The sequence below is a fragment of the Pleurodeles waltl genome, chromosome 9, assembly GCF_031143425.1.
Source record: "Pleurodeles waltl isolate 20211129_DDA chromosome 9, aPleWal1.hap1.20221129, whole genome shotgun sequence".
Classification (NCBI taxonomy): Eukaryota; Metazoa; Chordata; class Amphibia; order Caudata; family Salamandridae; genus Pleurodeles; species Pleurodeles waltl.
The window spans coordinates 17,611,995-17,635,456 of record NC_090448.1 but is presented as its reverse complement, the minus strand read 5'-3'; the positions used below and the strand labels follow the sequence as shown (position 1 = coordinate 17,635,456).

At 45.0% G+C, this 23,462-nt stretch overlaps 1 protein-coding gene across 4 annotated transcripts in view; it reads right to left on the bottom strand.

The window, feature by feature from the left end:
- MTMR14 (myotubularin related protein 14) overlaps positions 1-23,462 on the bottom strand; it is a 166,144-nt gene that overhangs the window by 116,856 nt on the left and 25,826 nt on the right. For all 4 annotated transcript variants that reach the window (XM_069206136.1, XM_069206137.1, XM_069206138.1 and 1 more), the window contains 5 exons: positions 21,700-21,757; positions 8,829-8,951; positions 8,199-8,272; positions 7,497-7,567; positions 6,829-6,903 (listed from right to left, as the gene is read on the bottom strand). In XM_069206136.1, coding sequence (XP_069062237.1) covers positions 6,829-6,903; positions 7,497-7,567; positions 8,199-8,272; positions 8,829-8,951; positions 21,700-21,757 — 401 coding nt within the window. The remainder of the gene's footprint in view (positions 1-6,828; positions 6,904-7,496; positions 7,568-8,198; positions 8,273-8,828; positions 8,952-21,699; positions 21,758-23,462) is intronic.

Below are 23,462 nucleotides of genomic sequence, written 5' to 3'. Positions count from 1 at the left end.
GCTTGTGTATTTGAATAAATGGTTCTTGTATGGTAAATGCTTGGATTTCACTGACTCTTCTTAGAGATGTGATGGCAATTAGAAATGCAACTTTCCATGTTAAATATTGCATTTCACATGAGTGCATGGGCTCAAAAGGTGGCCCCATGAGTCGTGTTAAGAAAATGTTGAGGTTCCATGAAGGAACTGGTGGTGTTCTTGGTGGTATAATTCTTTTTAGGCCTTCCATAAAGGCTTTTATGACTGGTATCCTAAACAGTGAAGTTGAGTGAGTAATTTGCAGGTAAGCTGAAATTGCGGTAAGATGCATCTTAATGGAAGAAAAAGCTAGCTTTGACTTTTGCAAATGTAGCAAGTAGCTTACGATGTCTTTAGCAGATGCATGTAAAGGTTGAATTTGATTATTATGGCAATAATAAAACAAACCTTTTCCACTTATTTGCATAGCAATGTCTAGTGGTTGGTTTTCTAGCTTGTTTTATGACTTCCATACATTCATGTGTAAGGTCTAAGTGTCCGAACTCTAAGACTTCAGGAGCCAAATTGCTAGATTCAGCGATGCTGGATTGGGGTGTCTGATCTGTTGATTGTGTTGAGTTAACAGATCTGGTCTGTTTGGTAGTTTGATATGAGGCACTACTGAGAGGTCTAGTAGTGTTGTGTACCAAGGTTGTCTTGCCCAAGTTGGTGCTATGAGTAGGAGTTTGAGTTTGTTTTGACTCAACTTGTTTACTAGATATGGAAGGAGTGGGAGGGGGGGAAAGCGTATGCAAATATCCCTGACCAACTCATCCATAACGCATTGCCCAGAGACTGATCTTGTGGGTACCTGGATGCGAAGTTTCAGCATTTTGCGTTTTCTTTTGTTGCAAACAGGTCTATTTGTGGTGTTCCCCAATTGTGGAAGTAAATGTGTAGTACTTGGGGGTGAATCTTCCATTCGTGGTCTTGTTGGTGATCCCGAGAGAGATTGTCTGCTAATTGATTCTGAATCCCTGGAATGAACTGTGCTATTAGGCAAATGTAGTTGTGTATCGCCCAATGCCATATTTTCTGTGTCAGGAGACACAACTGTGTGGAGTGTGTTCCTCCCTGTTTGTTTAGGTAATACATTGTTGTCATGTTGTCTGTTGACAAGAATGTGTTTGTGGCTTATTTTTGGTTGAAATGCCTTCAGCGCTAGAAATACTGCCAATAGTTCTAAGTGATTTATGTGAAACTGTTTTTGCCGAGAGTCCCATTGTCCCTGAATGCAGTGTTGATGGAGGTGTGCTCCCCATCCTATCATGGAGGCATCTGTAGTTATTTCGTATTGAGGCACTGGGTCTTGAAAAGGCCGCCCTTGGTTTAAATTTATATTATTCCACCATTGAAGGTGTATGTTTGGCGGTCTATCAACACTAGATCTAGAAGTTGACCCTGTGCCTGTGACCATTGTGATGCTAGGCACTGTTGTAAGGGCCGCATGTGCAATCTTGCGTTTGGGACAATGGCTATGCATGAGGACATCATGCCTAGGAGTTTCATTACTATTTTGACTTGTATTCTTTGGTTTGGATACATGACCTGTATTACATTGTGAAATGCTTGTACTCGTTGTGGACTTGGAGTGGCAATCGCTTTTGCTGTGTCGATTGTTGCCCCTAAGTATTGCTGTGTCTGACACAGCTGAAGGTGTGACTTTGTGTAGTTGATTGAGAAACCTAGTTTGTGTAGGGTTTCTATGACGTACTTTGGTTAATCAAAACCAACGCACTAGAACAGTGTTTACAACACACAATCGTCTAGGTACGGGAACACAGTAGTAGCTGCGCATATCAGAAGGCAGCAAATACATGCCAGGCATTTTGTAAAAACTGTAGGCGCAGTTGTTATTCCGAATGGCAACACCTTGAATTGGTAATGTACCCCTTGGAATACAAACCTTAAGTACTTTCTGTGTGAAGGATGTATCGGTATATGGAAATATGCATCCTTTAGGTCTAGTGTTGTCATGTAGTATTGTTGTTTGAGCAATGGGATTACGGCTTGTAATGTCACCATGTGAAAGTGGTCTGATTTGATGTAGGTATTTAATGTTCTGAGATCTAATATAGGTCTCAGTGTTTTGTCCTTTTTGGGTATGAGAAAGTACAGAGAGTAAACTCCTGTTCCTTTCTGTTGAATTGGTACGAATTCTATTGCTCCTTTTTGTAGCAATGCCTGGACCTCTAGTCCTAGAAGATCCATGTGTTGATTTGACATACTGTGTGTTTTCGGTGGAAAGTTTGGAGGGAATGTGAGAAATTCTATGCAATAACCATGCTGGATAATTGCCAGTACCCAAGTGTCTGTTGTTATCTCCTCCCAATGTTTGTAAAAATTGCTTAGTCTCCCCCCCACAGGTGTTATGTGTTGGAGATTTGTGACTTGGAAGTCACTGCTTGCTTTGAGGAGTTTTGGGGCTTTGGAACTTCCCTCTATTCTTTTGGAATTGTCCCCCTCTATATTGCCCCCGAAAACTTCCCCGCTGATATGGACTTTGATAAGTGGGCCTTGTTTGTGAGGTTGTGGGTTCTGTAGCTTGTCCTCGAAACCCCCCTTTAAACTGTGTTTTGCGAAATGTGCCTCTGCTCTGTGGGGAGTAGAGTGCACCCATGGCTTTGGCCGTATCAGTGTCTTTTTTAAGTTTTTCTATAGCAGTGTCCACCTCCGGCCCAAACAACTCCTGTCCATTAAAAGGCATATTCAGCACGGCTTGTTGTATTTCCGTCTTGAATCCTGACGTACGCAACCATGCGTGTCTCCTTATTGTTACAGCATTATTTACTGTCCTTGCAGCTGTATCTGCTGCATCCATTGCTGACCGTATCTGATTATTTGAGATACTTTGTCCTTCCTCTACCACTTGTTGTGCCCTTTTTTGGAACTCTTTGGGTAAGTGTTCTATGAAATGCTGCATTTCGTCCCAATGAGCCCTATCGTATCTTGCCAGAAGTGCTTGTGAGTTGGCAATGCGCCATTGGTTTGCTGCTTGTGCTGCAACCCTTTTCCCTGCAGCGTCAAATTTGCGACTCTCCTTGTCTGGAGGTGGTGCGTCTCCCGAGGTGTGAGAGTTTGCTCTCTTGCGAGCTGCCACAACTACCACAGAGTCTGGTGTTAATTGCTGCGTGATATACACAGGGTCTGTAGGCGGTGGCTTGTACTTTTTCTCCACCCTTGGAGTTATGGCCCTGCCCTTCACAGGCTCCTGAAACACCTGTTTGGAGTGTTTCAGCATTCCAGGTAGCATAGGTAAGCTCTGGTATTGGCTATGAGTGGAGGATAGGGTATTAAACAAAAAGTCATCCTCAATCGGTTCTGCATGCAAGGTGACATTATGAAAAACCGCTGCCCTTGAGACCACCTGCGTGTAGGATGTACTGTCCTCAGGTGGGGACGGTCTCGGTGGGCAACAGTCTGGGCTGTTATCCGATACTGGCGCATCATAAAGGTCCCATGCGTCGGGATCGTCCTGACTCATTGCAGTATTCGTTGGGGATTGCATCAGTGGTGGAGTAGCTACTGGTGATGTGTGCATTGATGGTGGTGGAGATGGTGGCGGAGTTGTTTGTCTTGCCACCTTTGCTTGTCCTTTTCTTGAAAGGCAAGTTTTCTTTTATTTTAATTGGGGGGGAAGAGTGCTTATCTGCCCTGTGTCCTTTTGAATGTGGAGCCTCCTCTGAGTGTAGTCTGGCTCCATTGATTCTAGTTCTTGTCCGAACTTCTGTCCTTGCATTTGGGAGGACAACCCCTGTTCCTCTGTGTAGGAACCTGATTTCGGTTCCGAGGCTGCGGAATGGAAACCTTTTCGGTAGCCTTTTTCGGCTCCGACGACACTTTCTTGATTTTAGACGTCGTGGTCTCTCGGTGCCGACCCATTTCGGTGCCGCTGTCTCGGTGCCGAACTTGCTCGGAGCCGCTGTCTCGGGCTCGAGATTGCTGTGTGCCGGTATCTCGACCGGAGTCGGATGACTGCGACACAAGCGTGCCCTTTTTCAGTGCCGATGATCGGTCACCTATTTTACGGGTTAAGCCATGGCCTGTGGGCTTTTGTGGTCTTCTCGTGAGTTTTATGTTTCAACGTCTTACTCACGGTTTTAGGCGTTTCTTCTGGATCGAGCTCGTCTGAGTCAGACTCCTGGATGGAGAAGGTTTCTTCTTCCTCCTCGAAACGCTCTTGTCCTGTCGGCGCCGACGCCATTTGCAGTCTTCTGGCTCTTCGGTCTCTTAGTGTCTTCCTGGACCGAAACGCTCGACAGGCTTCACAAGTATCTTCCTTGTGTTCCGGCGACAAACACAAGTTACAGACCAGGTGCTGATCTGTATAAGGATACTTATTATGGCATTTTGGGCAGAAGCGGAATGGGGTCCGTTCCATCAGCCTTGAAGAGACACGTGGCCGGATCGACCAGGCCCCGACGGGGGAATCGATAAAACCCCGAAGGGCCACCGGAGCACTTCAAAAGTCGGTGTCGATCTGTTGTAACTAACCCGATACCGAACGCAAACAATACAGACGATTTTTCCGAGATTCCAACTAACTTTCCGACCCGAAACACGGAGCGAAAAGGAACACGTCCGAACCCAATGGCGGAAAAAAAACAATCTAAGATGGAGTCGACGCCCATGCGCAATGGAGCCGAAATGGGAGGAGTCCCTGGGTCTCGTGACTCGAAAAGACTTCTTCGAAGAAAACAACTTGTAACACTCCGAGCCCAACACCAGATGGCGGGATGTGCACAGCATGTGTATCTGCAGCTACACATGCCATCGAGAATATATATATATATATTTTGTTTCTGTGCTTGGCATGTTCGTGGATCATTGCATGTTTTACTAGATATCTATGAATTCCTGCTCTCATCTTATCACACTTATCTACTCATCACTCTTATGTCATGTCTCTATCAAACTATCCTCCATTCTCATTCTGACTCATCCCAAATCCCTTCTACCACTTTCATCTCCTAAATATCTCCGCCTAAGCTCTTCCCTCCACATCTAACTCACGAACCGCACTCTACCTCTGTGACCTCCCACACAACCCTACTAAATTCTCCTGCATTCATCTCACCCTGCTACTATGCTCTCCCTAACCCTTCCACATACTCTTCCCCCTCCACCCCCCTTTACTCATCCCAAACCTTTGGGTTGAGTAAATGAAGGATATACTCCCAATTAACACCTCTGGATTTATTTCCTCCTCCACCCCTCCATTACTCCAGTCTAACTAACAAACTCTCATATCCGCGGCTCAAATTAACTCATAATAATACTAAAACTGTACTCATTATTTAACGATACTAATCCATCACTAATTCTTGTTGGGTTTCGGAGTAGCGTGCTACTCATCGAAAAGCGCTTCGACGCCTCGTCAGGGGTAGTAAGCGCTATATAAATACGATTACAATTACAATTACATGAGCCTATGATAAAGCATGCACTACCAGGCCCCACAGGCAACCCTCCACAATATGCAAGAGTACCCTACACATACTCCTGAAACAAGCAAAACAGAGCGCCCCATTCGGACACTGGCAACCATACTGCGACTTGAACTGTAATTGGGTCACCCATTGATTATACAGTCTACAAGAAAGCATAGTGTCTCAGAACCTTTGGAAGTACATATATGACTTTACAAATCTCAAGTTTATTTGGAAAATATCGACAGCACTATACAGACAACTGTTGTAAGCACGTACACAGAAATCCACAGGTGAATACCGTGTTGTAAGGAGAAGCTTTAGTTGATCTTACATTTTTGATAACAGGTCTTTGAATTAAAGCACAGCTAATTTAAGATGCATATCTCAACCCATATGAAGTATTGCTTGAACCCCATCTTCACCATAGTGTATAATTTTTGGACAGCCAGTGGCTAGCATGCTTTGAAGGGGCCAATGAGGAGCCGGCAGAACAAGAGCAGGTTTTCTAACACTCAGCAAGCCTGCAAGCTAGTGGCGAGTTCAGAGGTCAAGTCTGTAAGTGTTCAAAGTGCCGCCCCGCTAGAATGCTACATTTTGCAAAAGTGAATTAAAGGTCTTGCCCAACCTTGTACATTAAATGGCCTACAGATGCTTCTCGATTGGACAAGTTGATTCAGTGAGAAGCATTCTGAAAACTCACCTGTTCTGAATTTTTTAAAAGAAAGAGGAGGGATGGTCTGAATGAAAATGCTCAAGGGTGGGTGCGCTCCATACGCTGGTCTATAGTCCTTTCTATAAACATGCAAATTAGGGATGAGAATGCACTAAGGGGACATGTTTATTTTCATAATGCGAACTCAGCTGTGCTCCAAACAGAAAGAAGAGGAATACATCAATGTACACAACTGTGCTAGCATCTGCAGACGACTGCCAGTGTACACATGGGTGCCTGGTCATCCAAGCAGCCAGGTCTGCCATGAAGGAAAACCATCGAATAACCTAACCCAGAAGCCTACATAATGAGGCGATCCTATAGAATGAAACCCAGGGGACCAAACAGTGGGCTTACTATGCCCTGGCTGACAGACTTCAGACAAACCCTTCTCACTCCATCTTAGCACTTCAGTCTTCCATTCAGTCTTTGGTGCAGACATCTCAGAGGTCTGGGGGGGTCGAGGGAAAGGACATATGAGCTCAACCCATCATGGCTAGACCAGTACACAGAAGGGTCAGCATCAGCAGGTTTGTTAAATATAAGCAGGATGCCTTGCACGGTGCAGCATTCATTACATACCACTTGTGTTTAAAAAGGGGGCACTTTTACATTTCACACGTGCATGACCTAATGATGTGAACCCAGAAAATCTTCTGCACCCACCTGGTACTTGCTCCAGTCAATGTTTAGAGACTTTGACAGGGACTCCGGAATACTTAATGGAGCATCTACATAATCCTATGAAATAAAAAGGCAGAGATTGAGCCCAAGATGTTAAGTTAAAATATCTACAGTCAGTTTCCAACAATGTTTACACGAATGGGCACAGCTGCATCTTCGGGGTACAAGTCAACATCCACCCCCACAGACCCCAGAACACAGGGCGCCAATTACAAGTTTTACAAGACTCTGATTTAGTGATAAGAGTATGCAGAATCCACTGTACACAGGGGTGCAATTATTTCCACGTGCAATATTACTCTGCACTAATACGAGTTTAGTAGCATGGATTAGGAAATAAACACAAATCTGCTTGGCCACCAATTTCTGCTGCATTTTCCTCAAATTATGCCCCCTTCTGCAAGATACAATTCATGCAGTTGAAATTTGTTGTTGGGGAAAAAAAAAAATGGAAGGTGTGGGTTTTACCACAAACATATAATAATGCCAATTTGGCAGCTAGCAGCAGTTTCCAGCCAAATCAGGATTTCCTTGTGCTTGTAAAGAGGACCACGGTAGTTAGGTTGATCCAAACAGGTGCACTAAAATGTCCAGTGCAGCCAATATTAAAAACAGGGCCAGAACATTGAAGGAAAATGCAAGACTCATACCTGCTTCCAATTGAATATTAGCCCTTCTCCAGAATAGTCTCGATCTTTGTAATCTTTAAAAAATTCACAACCTGAAATAGGAGAAAATGAACTTATACAAACCACAAATATGAAAGTATTAATAGGCAAGCTATAGCAATGCAATAGGACATAGCAGGGAATGTCGCACACAAGGTATCAAAAAGGTGAAGCCGGCGGGTTATAGGGTCTGCAGGATGGACAACCTGGTTTGAAGCTTCCATAGACGCACAAGTACACCACTGTCAACAATGTTTAGGTAAATCTTTTGATACCTAAAAGATAGTGACACTTGCCAATTAATTCCATCTGGCTCACTTCTGTTCCCCAAACTATAGGCACAGACTGTTACAAAATAGATTATCTTTACATTTTAGTGGAGCTAATTCAACCAATTACTTTTAGGAGCATATCTAGCTAACAGGAGCTAAACTTTACTCATTGGTTCAAGGTCTCAACCTAAGGAAATCCGTTTTGCCCAAACCAAACTTCACTGCCTCCACAGCCTGGCCAGAAAGAAGCCCTAGTGTGGACGCAGCATCTACGACTAGGCCATCTATTTTACCAGCGCAGAACTCAAGGTCTCCACAATGATAGTGGAGCGTTATGGCTGAGACCAGGTCTTTCCTTTGCAAGTAACCTAATGTTCCTACAGTCCACAGTCCGAGGAGCTGTATACGGTACCTGGATAAGGGATGGAGAGAAGAGTGAAATCTGCATAGCGCTGAGCTTTGTCCACCTTCTCTGAAGAGGTCACACTGAAAACAGAACCAAAAAAATAAAACCATAAAGATGGGAAAGGAATGTAATCAGACTCATGTCAAGCAGTTTCAAATATTAGTCATTTGAAAAACTTAAAGGAGCTCTCAGGGGCAGTAAAGATAATTAGAATACAGAAAAGCAAAAAGTTAAAAACATGGAGAATAGCAAATAAAACAATAATAGGACAGCTATTGCAATCCAACAGAAAAGTCTCCAAAATAGGTGGCAATTTAAATGAAGTGTTCCCTGGATTCCCTAACAAATCTGTGAAAGTCACAGTGCGCCCTCATCTTTTGACCTTAAAGGCTTGTCGTTGTACTTTGCATTCTTTTCAAACAAATCAATCCGGAACGTTTAAAGCTGCAGTGGTGTTTGGGGGGAGAATGTCTATCTACGAATGTAAAAGATCCCAAGTTTTAACCCAAAACATCCAAACCTACTTCAACACTGTTCGATGAAGAAAAGATTAAAAAAATAAAATAAAAAATAAAAAGAAGAAAGAAGGGGGGCAGGGGGGAAGACACCCGCACAACGCACTCTATTTGCACTCACTTCAGACCAAACTTGACTTTCTTGTTCTCCACCATTAAATCGCAGATGTATCTGATGGACAGGTAGCGTAGAAGCTTGATGTCATGGCCGCGGACCTTGTCAAACAGTTGGGCATCCCCATTCCTGAAACAGTAAAAGTAGAAACATTTAGAGCCAGAATTACAAAGGATGTATCCTTGTTTAAGAGATTCATAGATGCACCGGGTGATCTTACTGTGATATCCTCAATCTTGTAATCTCAATCCAAGGTTCCCCCACGAACTGGGCCCTGTACTATACAAAACCACAAACGGATAACATGAAAGCAGGGGTGCATCAGAGCCCAAAAGAGCTTGAGTATGGGTAGTGGGTGTCTGAACTCCTTTCAGAGGGCCACCGGGAACTGCGGAGTCACAGGGATCACCCGTAGTGGCTAAGGCCTTTTATTATCGATGTCCCGGGGCCCAGTCGGAGCAACGGGGCCCATGTACTCCTTCTGCACTGGATTCTCAGTAGTAGCTGTGGACAAACAGTCAAAGGCTCCCTTGGGGTTTGTGGGGCAGTAAGTGTGGAAATCAGATTAGTGAGCACGACTCATAACTGAGTGCACAGGAGTGTCAAATCAAAGTGCAGTCAAATACTTGTTTTTGTAATAAGTATTTTATTTCTAACTACGCATTCAATCATTCAAAGAAACTTTACAACATTTAAAAACAAAAACATTTTTCCTGGAGACCGTGGCTCTAGTGTTTCACTGGCAAATTGCTGTCCCACTCGCTCTTCATAATAGGATCAGAGTTATTCCCCATTAACTGATGGCCGCATCCAGGGAAATCTCTAGTAGTCCTTAACTCAGGAGTCCACTCAAACTCCTAGAAAAGAGTCAAGTGTCCTGGCATCGCAGTACTCTTAGCAGCGAGTCCTCAGGACCCACTAGGTCAGTAACCAGTGTTACACAAACTCCAGCAGCAAGAAAGTGTCCAGTGGCTCAGCAGGTGCCCTGTCCCTGGGCACTAGCATGGGTCCAGTCCTGTGACTAGTCTGCATGCGAGAGGCACAGCACCACCCAGCATGCGCAGGCTCTCCTTTGAGCTTACGTGGTTTGCTCCAGCAGTGATTGGAGGTGCTCCTCCTGTGTGGTAAGTTCTGCGCTACCCAATTGGTGAAGGGGAAAATTCCTGGATTCTGATGTTCCGAATATGGGTGCCAGTAATGTGGCGAGGCACCCACTGCGTCCTCAGTTCACAAGGGCAGATAAGGTGCAGTAATCGCTATGCTTCCTTGCCACCTACCTGGTTCTAGGATGGCAGCCGGGTCCTGACAATACTCTTCATATCAGCGGCCCCGCCTGGCATGCAGAGTTGTTGCAATGCTACCAATCAAGGAGTCAGGCTTCACCGCATGGAAGTCTGAGCCATGGAGGCCCCTCCTGGCATTCAAGGTCACAGCTAAGTGCACAGGCTTCAGACCTCCTTAGTGTCTCCCCATGGTGACCTCTCCTGGCATATGGGGGTGGTGGGGGTGCACAGAACTGTCAGACAGGCTTTAACTAGCCCCACGCAGTGCACTATTGACATCTATTTCCATGGTGGCCCAATCTCTGCAGCAGCCATCTCCTCACATATTGTACCGGTAATCCATTTGACAGGGCTCTCCACTGGATCTTGCTCCCTACAACGCTCTTTTCTTCCTCACAGGGCACACGGATCCTGGCAGTCTGGTGCTCCGGGGCAGGTGGTCTTGGATTCCCTGGGTGATTTCCCCTCACCCAGCAGGGAGAATAACAGGCCAAACACCCCAAGCCCCTTCCCAACCACCAAGTCCTGGTTACAGACAAGTCTTGTAGATCTTTCCCTCCCCCACAGCCTGTATGGTTTCATAGCAGATGGCAAAACTTTGAGGGCCTCAACCTTCCCTTGTTATAGTCCATTTCCAGACACCATACGGGATTTAGGGTCTGGGTCATTGAAGATATGCTGGCATTCTGCTTCTCTGAAGTAGATACTTCTCCTCAAGAAAGGCCATCTGCCACAGCAGGAGAGACTGAAGCTGATGGTCTCACAACACAGCCCATGGGAGTAACTAAAGTTCACACCTGGATGCCAGCCAAAGTGATGTGCATCAAGCCACAGTGATGTGTACCAAAAGGCTAATCAGGGACTCCCAGCACTACTCTTTACAATTCCCATATCAGCTTCTTCCTGAGCGGTGTCTCTCCCCCACCCCCCCCCCCCCTTTCCTATTGCTCTCACTGAATCAAAGAACTCCCTTTGAAGAAGGGAGGATATGGCTTTCTCAGTTCACTTCAGTGTGTCCCACCTAGCTCACAGGAATGCAGTAGTACATAAATCAGTCTTTTGCATGTGTTGGGTGTTGGGGGAGGAGGGGTTGGGGTGGGGGGTTGTATCCCCCACCTCCTCATGTCAAAGGGAAAGCCTAAATTCCCTGAACAGAACCTAGGGTCTTCCATGTAATGTGCCCTACAGACACACTTGCACTCCGTGTACATACACTTCACACACACTATCCAACATGCTTACCCTTATTTATCATGCTACCACATTCACCATGTGTAGGAAAATGCCACTGTTGACATGGTTGCCCCCCACTTTTTGCCTTGTGTTCATGCAAACTTTAAAAGTGTGCTGGGATCCTGCTAACCAGGCCCCAGCACCAGTGTTCTTTCCCTAAAACTGTACCTTTGTTCCCACAATTGGCACAGCCCTGGCACATAATTAAGTCCCTTGTAAAAGGTACCCATGGTACCAAGGTCTCTAAGGGCTGCAGCATGTATTATGCCACCCTGGCGGGGAACCCCTCACTCAGCCCATGCACACTGCCTTACAGCTTGTGTGTGCTGGTGGAGAGAAGGCAAAGTCAACATGGCCCCACAAACCACTGCCTTTGGCATAGGTAAGTCACCTCTCAAGCAGGAATTACAGCCCTAAGGCACAGTGCACTATACCACAGATGAGGACATACACTGTAGGGGCATATTGCTCCTGCACCTAAATCAATTCTTAGACATTGTAAGTGTAGTGCAGCCATATTAAGTATATCATCTGGGAGTTTGTCATTACGAACTCCACAGCAGCATAATGGCTACACTGAATACTGGAAGTTTGGTATCAAACCTCTCAGCACAATAAACCCACAGTGATGCCATTGTGGGATTTATTGAAAAATGCACACAGAGGGCATCTTAGAGATGTCCCCTGTATGTTAGCCAACCTGGTAGTGTAGGACTGACTGGTCTGTGCCAGCCTGCCACTTCCAGACAAGTTTCTGACAACATGGGGCGAGTGCCTTTGTGCACTCTGTGGTCAGAAACAAAGCCTGCCCTGGGTGGAGGTGCTTCACACCTCCCCCCTGCAGGAATGGTAACACCTGGCGATGAGCCTCAAAGGCTTAAGCCTCAAGTTACAGTGCCCCAGGGAACTCCAGCTAGTGGATACCCCCGGCCCCCAGACAAAGCCCCAATTTTGGCGGCAAGGCCGGTGGGAAAATTAGGGAGTGACCACCCCTAAGGCGTCCAGAGCGGAGGTGACCCCCTCCCTGCAGAATACTCCATCTTGGTTTGGAGGATCAGGGCCAATAAGATTAGGAATGTGCCCCCTCCCAAAACGGAGTGGACACAAAGAGGGTGTAGCCACCCTCAGGGACAGTAGCCATTGGCTACTGTCCTCTGACCCTTAAATTAAGTATTTAAGGGATTCCTTGAACCCAAGTCATCAGATTCCTGGGGATCTACAAGGAGGACTGCCAAGCTGAAAACTCCAGCAGAGAAAAAGGAAGACGACGACTGCTTTGGCCCCAGCCCTACCAGCCTATCTCCTGCTTCAAAGACCCTGCAAAAAGAAAAGGGACACGTCCAGAGGGCACAACAACCTCTACCAACTCCAGAGGACTTCCCTGCACCCACCAAGGAACAAGAACTCCCAAAAACAGCGGCACTGTCTACAGAAGAAACCAACAGCAAAGGACTCTTACCTCACTCCAGAAGCGCGAGTCCTGACCCCCTGTGCACCAGACACCCATGGGCTGTGTCCAAGTGGTCCACCCAGCAAGAGAAGGTCCCGAGCGATTTCCAGCAAGTGCCCTGCCTGGGTTGACCTCTCCACCCCTCCGCGATGACACCTGCAGAGGGAATCCAGAGGACGCCTGATCCTGACCGAAGATACCCAACACCTGGAGAAGCACTGCACCCACAGCCCCCAGATGCAAGAGAAACTGACCACCGGTGCAGCAGTGACCAGCAGGCGAGCCTCCTCCCTATCCAGTCGGTTTGCCTGAGGAGTCCCCCTGTGCCTTACCTGCAGTGCCCAAGTGACACCCGAGGTCCCCTAGCCCCCCTTCCCCGAGTTCCATTAGGAACCAGACACCCTGTACCCGGCCGCCCCCATGCCACTGAGGGTGCATGTTTGGTGCCCCCACAGTACTCCTCTAAACACTCCTGGTCTGCCCTCCGACAACACCAGTACTTACCTGCAAGCAGACCAGAACCGGAGTACCCTCCCCCCCGTCTCCATAGGGGCCTACGTTATTTTGGTTTCTGGTTGACCTCTGCACCTCACCGGCCCCATGTTGCTGGTGCTGAGTGCTTGGGGTTACCTTGAACCCCCAACTGTGGGCTGCCTATGCCCCAGAGACTAAAGCTGTAAGTTTGTTACTTACCTCAAAAACTGTACTTTATTTTCTTCCCCCAGGAACTGTTGAAAATTGCAGTGTCAATTTTTAAATAGCTTTTTGCCATTTAAAAGAAAACTGTACATTGTTAACTCTATTCAAAGTCCTAACTATACCTATGCAAAGTACCTTTCAATTCATGTACTTCCCTGTAAATTGAATCTTGTGGTTCTAGAAATAAGTTAGTAAAACATTTTCCTATATAAAAATCCCATTGGTCTAGGGTTAAGTCACTGAGTGTGTGTTTCTTCTATTGCATGTTTATGTACAACAAATGCTTAACACTACCCTCTGAAAAGCCTTACTGCTAGGCCACACTACAACAACTAGAGCATTATTATTATCTATTATTGCCTCTGTCAAGCCTCTGGGGAACCCCTGGACTCTGTGCACACTGTATCTCATTTTGGTACAGTATATACAGAGCCAACTTCCTACACCATGCACAGCACTGCTCTATCCCTGTACTGTATCCTCCACAGGCACACATACAACCAGTGCAGTCATCACTACAGCACTGCAAAACACTTAATCTAATTGATGTAGGACAATGGCGAGTTAAGCACACAGCAGCGGTACTTCAAAAAGGTGAAGTGAGTCTGTAGACCTCACTCCAGTAACAGGTTAAAAAAAGACCTGTTCACTCCTAATGATCACTATTCAGTGTGCTGCCGCCACTAGTTGCTACTTAACTGCTGGGGAAGGCAGCAGCCTTCCACCACTAGGAGGGCAACACTATGGGCACCACTCCTAGTCCACAGCGATCAATGAGACAGGCAAAGGTCATGGCACATATACGCAAAAACTGAATTTGCCTGTCAACAAAAATCAACATTAAGAATACAACAGTACAGTTGGCCACTTAGGCCAGGGTACAAATCCATTACCATGCAGAGGACTTTTCCGTCCCCACAGTGAGCCTTCCAAAGAAGCACCTGATGATAAAAGCGATAGCAGTCATAAGCTTGCTCAAATGCACATGGTAATCCAAAAAGGCAGCTGCTTGTCTGTTCTGAGTTTTTCCTTCAACAAACCTCAGGCATCTGAATCAGGGATACTACTAACTTGAGTGGACAGTTGTAAACCAGTATCTGAGGATCATACAAAGAATCCAAAAATGTCTCTAGTGATGGCAAAAACCCACCCACCATAATCCTCATGGTCTACCTACCAACACCCTGGAGGGCCAACAGCCACTCTAAATGACCCATGCAAGGCACCTTGCCGTGGGGGTCACTGAAGTTGGTCCTCAGTACCATTTTAGCATTCTGATCTCAATACACAGCGGTCTCTGGTGAGACAACACCCTTCTGCAGGGCGGCCTACAAAGCAGGTGCTGCTGCACGGTCTGCTCAGACCAGTGTGCGTATCAGTCAGGCAAACCAAACTTGACAATTTGTTACTTGTATGTTTATGCAGTGCCTAGCTCCTGCACCTCCCTGGAGACACTGGAATCTTTTTCAATGTAAGCTTTTTGCAAAATTATTTGTAACTCGTTTTATTTCCCTTGTAGTGAAATATACAAGGGAGTGTGCCGTGCTTTTGGAGAAGAGACTTAAAGAATAAGAGAAAACAAAAGTGAAGGGGACTGTGCTCTGGGACGTTTCCATGATTTTACCTTTGTTTCTTCCTCAGATAATTATACACAACTGGTCTACCACATGCCCTTTTAGCTACTCCTTGCCACCTGTGCCTCATGTACCCAATTTTGCAATTAACTCTCCGCTAACAATAGGAAAGCAGTTTTCTGGGTTTCCAGAAATGTGCTGGACTTGCTCCAAATCTCTCTGGTGATGCCACTGGCATATATACTGTGAAGACAAATATTCAATTAAAAAAAAAATATATATATATATATATATATATTTTACACCTGCCCAGCAAATGGTCAGTTAAGCTTAACTTTGATGAGATGCATAGACGGGACAGTTGTGCAATTCCCAGCCATCAGGGACTAGGGTTCCCGTCAGTCTGCCATTGAATGTTATGTCAGAAAACACAGTGAAGTAGAGATGGGGGGGGGGTGGGGAGGGGGGCCTTCCAATTTGCTTTTAATCCAAGCATTATACCAAGGGATGATGGACGAGGATTTGGAAGCTTCCCTCCACACATGAATTCTGGGCTGACTGGGATAGTCAAGAAGCAGTGTTTGTGTACTCTCAGCAAACAGAGCGGGTGATCGGATTGGATGAAGGACAAGAATCCCCTATATGTAGGTCTTTCAGTATTTTAGTCAGTTCTTAGGCTTTTACTGCTGGTTTAGTAAGACTTCTTAATGCTGAATAGAGCAGTGGTTCCCAACCTTTTGACTTATGAGGACCTACTCTTAATCATTACTGGAATCAAAGCAGACAAGGAGCTCTTTCTTCTGGTTGAACTGAAGGGGAGTCGCACCAGGTCGCAATATCCCGTTTGGTGAAAGTGGACTCAATAGTGGCAGAGCCTTCTTCGTGGAATTAATAAAGATTGTTTCAGCAGTATGCAGTCCTCTACATCTGCCCATTCAGAAATGGGCACCATTTTGAGGTGATTTGTGGACACCAGCTGTTCCTTCTCCAATTTTCTTGTTCAGCCAATCAATTATTTTCCTGTTTTTTTTTATTTAGGTTGTTAAGAAAGCTTTTTAGATTGATGCGCAGAGGGCATTCGGTCTTCACGCTGGGTAAGCAGTAGCGTTCATCCCAGTTTAAGATCAGCCTGCAGTCAAGTGGGTTCCGTCCCGGCTCTCCCATCTCTCCACACGTAGGTTTTTAGTGCTGCTTTTGTGGGCCCTACTGCCTGCCCGAGTGGTATGGACCTTTGGTGCATTTGCAGTGTAGCGAATGCTTTTGCTCCTGTGGTCCCGAGGACTTTATTCACCTTCGTAAATTAGGGCAACGCTGTTTAAGATTCTCCTCTCGTTCTGTAATTCACAGCGTACATTAACATTTTCTATATGCCCTTTATCCAATCTAGGACTCGTTTTCTCTTGGGTATGATTTGGTGCCCAGTTGATGCTAGTTCCTTCGTCATCTAGAAAGAGGGTTAGGGATTTGATTGTAGCAAAATGGGTACATTCTGATAGGTCTGTTCCCCGATCACTTTTACTCAGAACAGCAAGTCTGCAAGTCCCGAACATCTTCCTAATTTCCAGCCTCACTTGCTCCGTTGATTTTTTTTCTTTCATTGAAAGCTACTGGTTTTGAAAAAAGGCTACTGTTTATCTGCGAAGCGTGCAGACATTTTGTGGATTAATATATCCACCAGAGGGTGGAGTCCTGAGGCAATCTAGCATCATCCTCTCAGTGTCAGCCAGAGACCCCTTCATCATTATCTGGTAGCTTTGCAATATGCTTGTTGGAATCACTGCTCATCCATTGCACTTTGGATCGCCTACTACTTTGTAGTATTAGAGAACAAGAGAAAAAGACTCCGAGCAAGAGAATAAGTGAAAGAGTGCAAAAAAAAAAAAAAAAAAACAAGACAAGCATGAGCAGATGTAAAGTAAAAAGGAGGCGCCCATGAATAAAAGAAACAAAAAAAAAAAAATTGACACAGCATACGGGTGGGTGTTTAAATGCCTGTACTCCTGCAATATGGAGACATCTTAATGGTTAGAATTCTGTTTCTTCCAAATGCCCAGTATTTGGAAATGGGGGCATGGCCAGGAGCGAATGGTGGAGCTTTGGACGGATAGCCCTGTGCCCGTGACTCTCAAACGCCTCTTTCATACGGTGTTGAATTGCAAAGCATATAATCATATCCAACTATCCCTATCTGAAGTCCAGTTACGAGCACCACTGCATTACAGCCTTGCCAAATCAAATGGAAAACGGCCAAGTACACTTCTGTAAAGGAAATAGCAGCTGCTAGCTAGGGAGACACTGAATATTCTGCACTAACTGCCATCGCCACCAGCCTCTGCAAATGCCTTTCAGAGCCCGTCCATCATGAACAAGTGCAGATGAGCCGGCAAAGGACAGGACAGCTCCGTCCGTCTTCACTACACCACATGCAAGGGCAGGGAAACTAGCTCATGGGTCATTCTACTTTTTCCACAACAAACACCCACCTAGACCAAGACACAAAACAAACAAAAAGCAGACAAAGAGCAGGAGAGTTTCTGCAATTTAGGAAACAGAGAAAGCAGCTATTTTGGAACACCCAATCATAAAATCTTAAAATAGATTTAGTCATCTTTGTTGGAAGGAAACCCAGAAGACCAAATAAATGTTAAAAAGAATTCACCCACAAAGAAATCCATGAAGAGTTGGCCAGAGCTGCAGATTGAACATTGCAGGAGTGTTCCAAATACTGAGATTGAATGTTACTCAACTGTTTAACTATAAATATTCCTCTTCACTAGTTATTAGGCAAAGCATGAAGTGCCACAGTCCTACAGAACATACCCAGATACCATCCACTCTTACTGGCAAAAGACCGTTCTGTAAAGTTCACAGGCACATCAACGTTAATAAACAATGGCACCCAACCAAACAATACTGTAGTTACTTGGCTCAGGCCAAAACCGAGCATTAACAGCAGTCGCCATTGTGATTGTCACACCATCAAACCTTCTCACCAACACATCCTGGGGTTGAAACTAAGCATGCTCCTCGCCACTCTAGCATGAAGCTACACGCTTGATTTGTTGATGGAGGTCGAAAAACTTTCTGAAACTAAAATTCCACCAAAACGGAACGTTTGGTTTTCTCCCTCGATGTAGCCAGTACTTTGCTGGCAGCGTCAAAGGTCCCCTGCCCCTCTGCTGTGCCTATGAGACACGATGGCATTTTGCTGGAATCCAATCTTATATTTGATCACGCCAATTAAATAGCTTTGGACTGGAGTTTACTGCCGTAAGAACATCAAGAACACCCTTCTCTATGCAGACAAGTGTTACCATATAAAACAAACACCACAATTATTAAATAACACCATTATTAAAATGACAGATTATGGCAACTCCATTTTTCTTAGTACCCTTGAAAAAAAGACCTTAGCAGTTACAAGTTATTCAGAACTCTACTCCTGCGTTACTAAGCACCAACATGTTACTTCTTACCTAAACTAGCTGCCTGTGTGCCCAAGAACTGTGTTGCAGACCATGACCACTGTCCGCTGAAAAATATATAAATTTTCACCAGACCTCCTAGAAGCACAATTTGAATAGTGCAAAACCATACAGAGCCTAAGGTCGAAAAGTCAAAGTTCTCACCACTAGGCAGCCTAAAGTAATTGACTCAGTGAGAGGACCAGAATGGGTTTATCTTCAAGAGGAAGACAAGGAACTGCTTAAGGTGCCTTAACATGATCTTACCACGCAAAGGGAAAGTTATCTGGAGAAAGTGGTCTCCCTTTATTCGACATAGTGAAAAGTCTCCGATACCGTCAGCTGGTCCTTTGTGTTCCACATCTTTGGCCCCTGGTTTGTGTTATATACAAACCTTGTGCACGGACTCATGGGCCCATGTCAGGGTGAATGGTGCTCTGTCGACCCCAATCTTGGTCCGCAGAGGCAGGGGTGCCCTTTGTCGCTCTTACGGTTTGCATTATTCATCAAGTCCTCAGTCGATTGGGTGCAAGTGGATTCCCAGCTCTAGAGTTCTGATGGTCTAACGAACAAGGCAGAGAATCCTTGCACACGGATTATATGATCTTCAACGTACAACCATTAAATACTCCTACCCGTGCATCATGAAAATCTTAAGTGTCAGATACTTTGGGCATGAGGGTTAACTGGGAAAAAGGCTACTTATGTGCACATATTGTGAGACTGCCCCAAGGGTCTTGAGATCGAGGTATAAGACCAGCAGGGGATCGTTTTCAATTCTTGGGAATGAAAATTACACAGTCCTCTGACAGAGGCTGAGAGCTAAATAGGTTTCCTCTTACTCACTAGATTGAGGTCAGGACATAAAGAAGTGGGCTTTAGTGTTTATATTCATGATTGGGAGGGGAGCATTGTTTACAATGAGCTCACTTCCCTGTTTCTTATTCATATTCCAGAACTACCCTTACATACTTTCACCCTATTTCTTTGGAAACCTACAGTGGCTGATAACTGTTTGAACTATAAAATCCCACACAATGGATTTACTAAATGCAGTCAGGGGGGTGTACAACGCAGGTACAAACTGGGCAGACATGAGAGTATAGTACGGGGCAACACAGCCCATCAAACAACTAGCTGCACGGGAATAGGCAGGACCTGGAGTACAGGCTAGAATTGAACATCCTTGGGAAATATGGCCCAGTCTTCCTACCACATGGCAAATCTACGTCTTGTGGGTCACCAGCAGTTACTCAACCACCGCTTCAGTGCTGCCAGAAAGACTTGAAATAAAGTGGCATGTCAGATTGACAAACACATACCCCGTTATGGAAGAGAACATGGCTGGAACAAGCTTCCAAATTACAGGGGTTTCATACATGGGACATAACTGATTTATCTAGTCTGGGGGATATTTGGTCCAAAGGCAGCATTAAGTCTTACACTGAGTGGAGTAAGTTACAACTGCATAAATCAGTTTTTCCATTATGTGCAGGTGCTGCCTGTCCTGAGCATTATAAGGACAAACTAAGATATCCCAGACTATAACCCACAGGAGGTTAAATCGGTAGCAGAAGAACTAGTTGCTAACGAAGGCCACTAATGTGCAGCTCACTGCTGGTGAACACCTCAGACTAATTACTGGTTTTGAAACAAATATAGGAGATGGGTCTACACCCTCCAGAGGACAACGAATTGGCAGAAGCAAAAAATGGTAACCAGAACACTAGCCATTTCTTCTAGTCTGTGGTCCTTGCAGTTAAAATACTTTCAGATCCTATTACATTCCAAAAAGCAAAGGAAGAGGGGTATACTTTCAAGCCACCGTTTTAGGTCATGAAGAATTTGAATCAACTAACCTACAAAGGAAAAATAACCTAATGTCATTTGGTATATACCTTTAGTAGTATTTGCAATTATATGTGCAACACCAAATCACAATAAACAGGGATATAAACATTAGAATTTATATGTACAAACTGATTGCCTCAACATAAAAAAAATAAAAAATTATTTAAGTGAAAGCAACTTGCATCGGTACATCAATTTAAACGATTCTTACCATCAACCAAATACGAAAACAAACGATGGTTTGAGACAGACAAGCAAGAGCATCAACAGTGATCTGGTAAACAGATTGTTACATACCATTCATAGGACTTCCACTAATAACACTCCAAAGTAAACTGTATTGTCACAAACACCAACAAAATAGTTTAAGACGGAGTGGGAAGAAGAAAAGGAAAATATATATATTTTTTTAAAACACGTTTGGTATGGATCTCAGTGAGTCACTGAGGAAATTACAAGAAATGTGCAGGGGAAAAGTAGAAATGGGATTGAAGCTGGTTGCAAAATCTGTACGTGGGTGGCACGATGCATAGTTGATGCACGGAACACAGACACCAATTGGCTGGAATGAGTGAAGGACACTAAATCACGTTTTATGACACTGTCTGAAGTTAAACATTAACTATGGAATCCATCGAATCAGAAATTAGGTGAACAGCAAGCCCAGCAAGCAAACTTCTATTATGGTATCAGAGTTAAAATGTGGAACAGCAAGAGGTGCACACAAACTCCCTGGATAATCAGTAGCACTTGCTTTGCAGCCAAGAGCAGTAAAGTAGAGTCAGGTAGATCTACCACAGGCTGGTATCAGACTATGGCAAGAGCTCAGGGAACGGAAGACCTCTCCCATGATTGAGTTCATAGAAACATGGTCTCCTCTACTAGACATGCTTGCTGTGGATGCTGGCCTACCGACTTTCCCAAGGACCTCACGAGCCCGCAGAATGTGCCATGAGGAATGTTCAACCTAAAGGATGGTTAAGGGAGCAGGCAACTTCCCGATCCTTTGCCCGGGAGGGGCATGATGCAAATATGATCAGTACATTTTCACGCTATGTAAGAAGCTGCATTCCCAGAGGTGGGGCAGTATTGGGAGCGGTTTCCCCTTTAAAGTTATCACACCGTTAACTCGGCCAGAAACTGAATAAAAGAAATATTGATATTAAAGTTAAAAAAAAAAAAAAAAAATTAGGAAAATACTAGAACAGATCTAGAGATGGGCCACGAGGAGACATACTAGCTTTCGTTTTGAATGCAAATGACAAAGTGTCTCTTTCCCAAAGGTGTTAAAATTAGAACACTTCCACAACTCTAAACACAGACCTGCTCGAGTCCTCCCCAGAAACTTCTTCAGTATCAGCCCATGCATCTTCAGAGCCTCCTGCGAGACAAGTTAAAAATCCACATTAAAAAGGTAATGTCACATCCTTGACTTATCTTTACACAGCACATCTTTCCATTCAGATGCTCCCTTGGCACAAGGTCCGATTCCACAGCAATTTCTACACCAGTCCCTCCGCCTTAACACAAATGCTTTCTATGAACTTGACAATGCCAATATACGGTTATAAACAAGAATACATTTTATGTTGAATTGCAATATTGTTTCTATGATATGTTAACCCTAGAGTGCCTGCTACGTTTTATGGATTTCTGAGGCCCAGAGGCCATTTTATTTCAGGCTGTACACTACCTGTGTAGCAAGCATTGCTCTGTTGTGAAAACTGGCAGCAGGATGCATGGATTTGAGAAAGTAGTGAACTCAGCAATTATTTATGCATCTGTATCACTCCTGCAAGGTCTTCTTGCATTCTCTCTCAGGAGAAGATCCTGCTTATTAGTTAGTTTTGTTACAGTCGCAGTTCCTATCACATGTTCACTTTTCCACTGCCGTGCTTCTAGGGGGAATGTACTAAAGAGCTTCCAGTGTAGGGATTACAGCGTCATGTGCTCCAACTGAATTTTGGCCAGAAGCTCTGGTGCTTTGAAACAATTGACATGCATTATTCTGCAGTCTTATTTCTATTTTTCTATTACATACATATTAGACTTTAGGCTTCTGTAGGAAGTTGGCTCTGTATGCACTATTTCAAAGTAAGGAATAGTATGCACAGAGTCCAAGGGTTCCCCTTAGAGGTAAGATAGTGGCAAAAAGAGATAATACTAATGCTCTATTTTGTGGTAGTGTGGTCGAGCAATAGGCTTATCCAAGGAGTAGTGTTAAGCATTTGTTGTACATACACACAGGCAATAAATGAGGAACACACACTCAGAGACAAATCCAGCCAATAGGTTTTGTTATAGAAAAATATATTTTCTTAGTTTATTTTAAGAACCACAGGTTCAAATTCTACATGTAATATCTCATTTGAAAGGTATTGCAGGTAAGTACTTTAGGAACTTTGAATCATTTCATTAGCATGTATACTTTTCACATAAAACACAATAAGCGGTTTTAAAAGTGGACACTTAGTGCAATTTTCACAGTTCCTGGGGGAGGTAAAGTAATGTTAGTTTTAACAGGTAAGTAAGTCACTTACAGGTTTCAGTTTTTGGTCCAAGGTAGCCCACCATTGGGGGTTCAGAGCAACCCCAAAGTTATCACACCAGCAGCTCAGGGCCGGTCAGGTGCAAAGGTCAAAGAGGTGCCCAAAACACATAGGCTATAATGGAGAGAAGGGGGTGCCCCGGTTCCAGTCTGCCAGCAGGTAAGCACCCGTGTCTTCGGAGGGCAGACCAGGGGGGTTTTGTAGGGCACCGGGGGGGACACAAGTCCACACAGAAAGTACACCCTCAGCAGCGCGGGGGTGGCCGGGTGCAGTGTGCAAACAAGCGTCGGGTTTCCTTTAGTTTTCAATGGGCGACCAAGGGGTCTCTTCAGCGATGCAGGCAGGCAAGGGGGGGGCTCCTCGGGGTAGCCACCACCTGGGCAAGGGAGAGGGCCTCCTGGGGGTCACTCCTGCACAGAAGTTCCGTTTCTTTAGGGGCTGGGGGCTGCGGGTGCAGGGTCTTTTCCAGCCGTCGGGAAATGGAGTTCAGACAGTCGCGGTCAGGGGGAGCCTGGGGATTCCCTCTGCAGGCGTCGC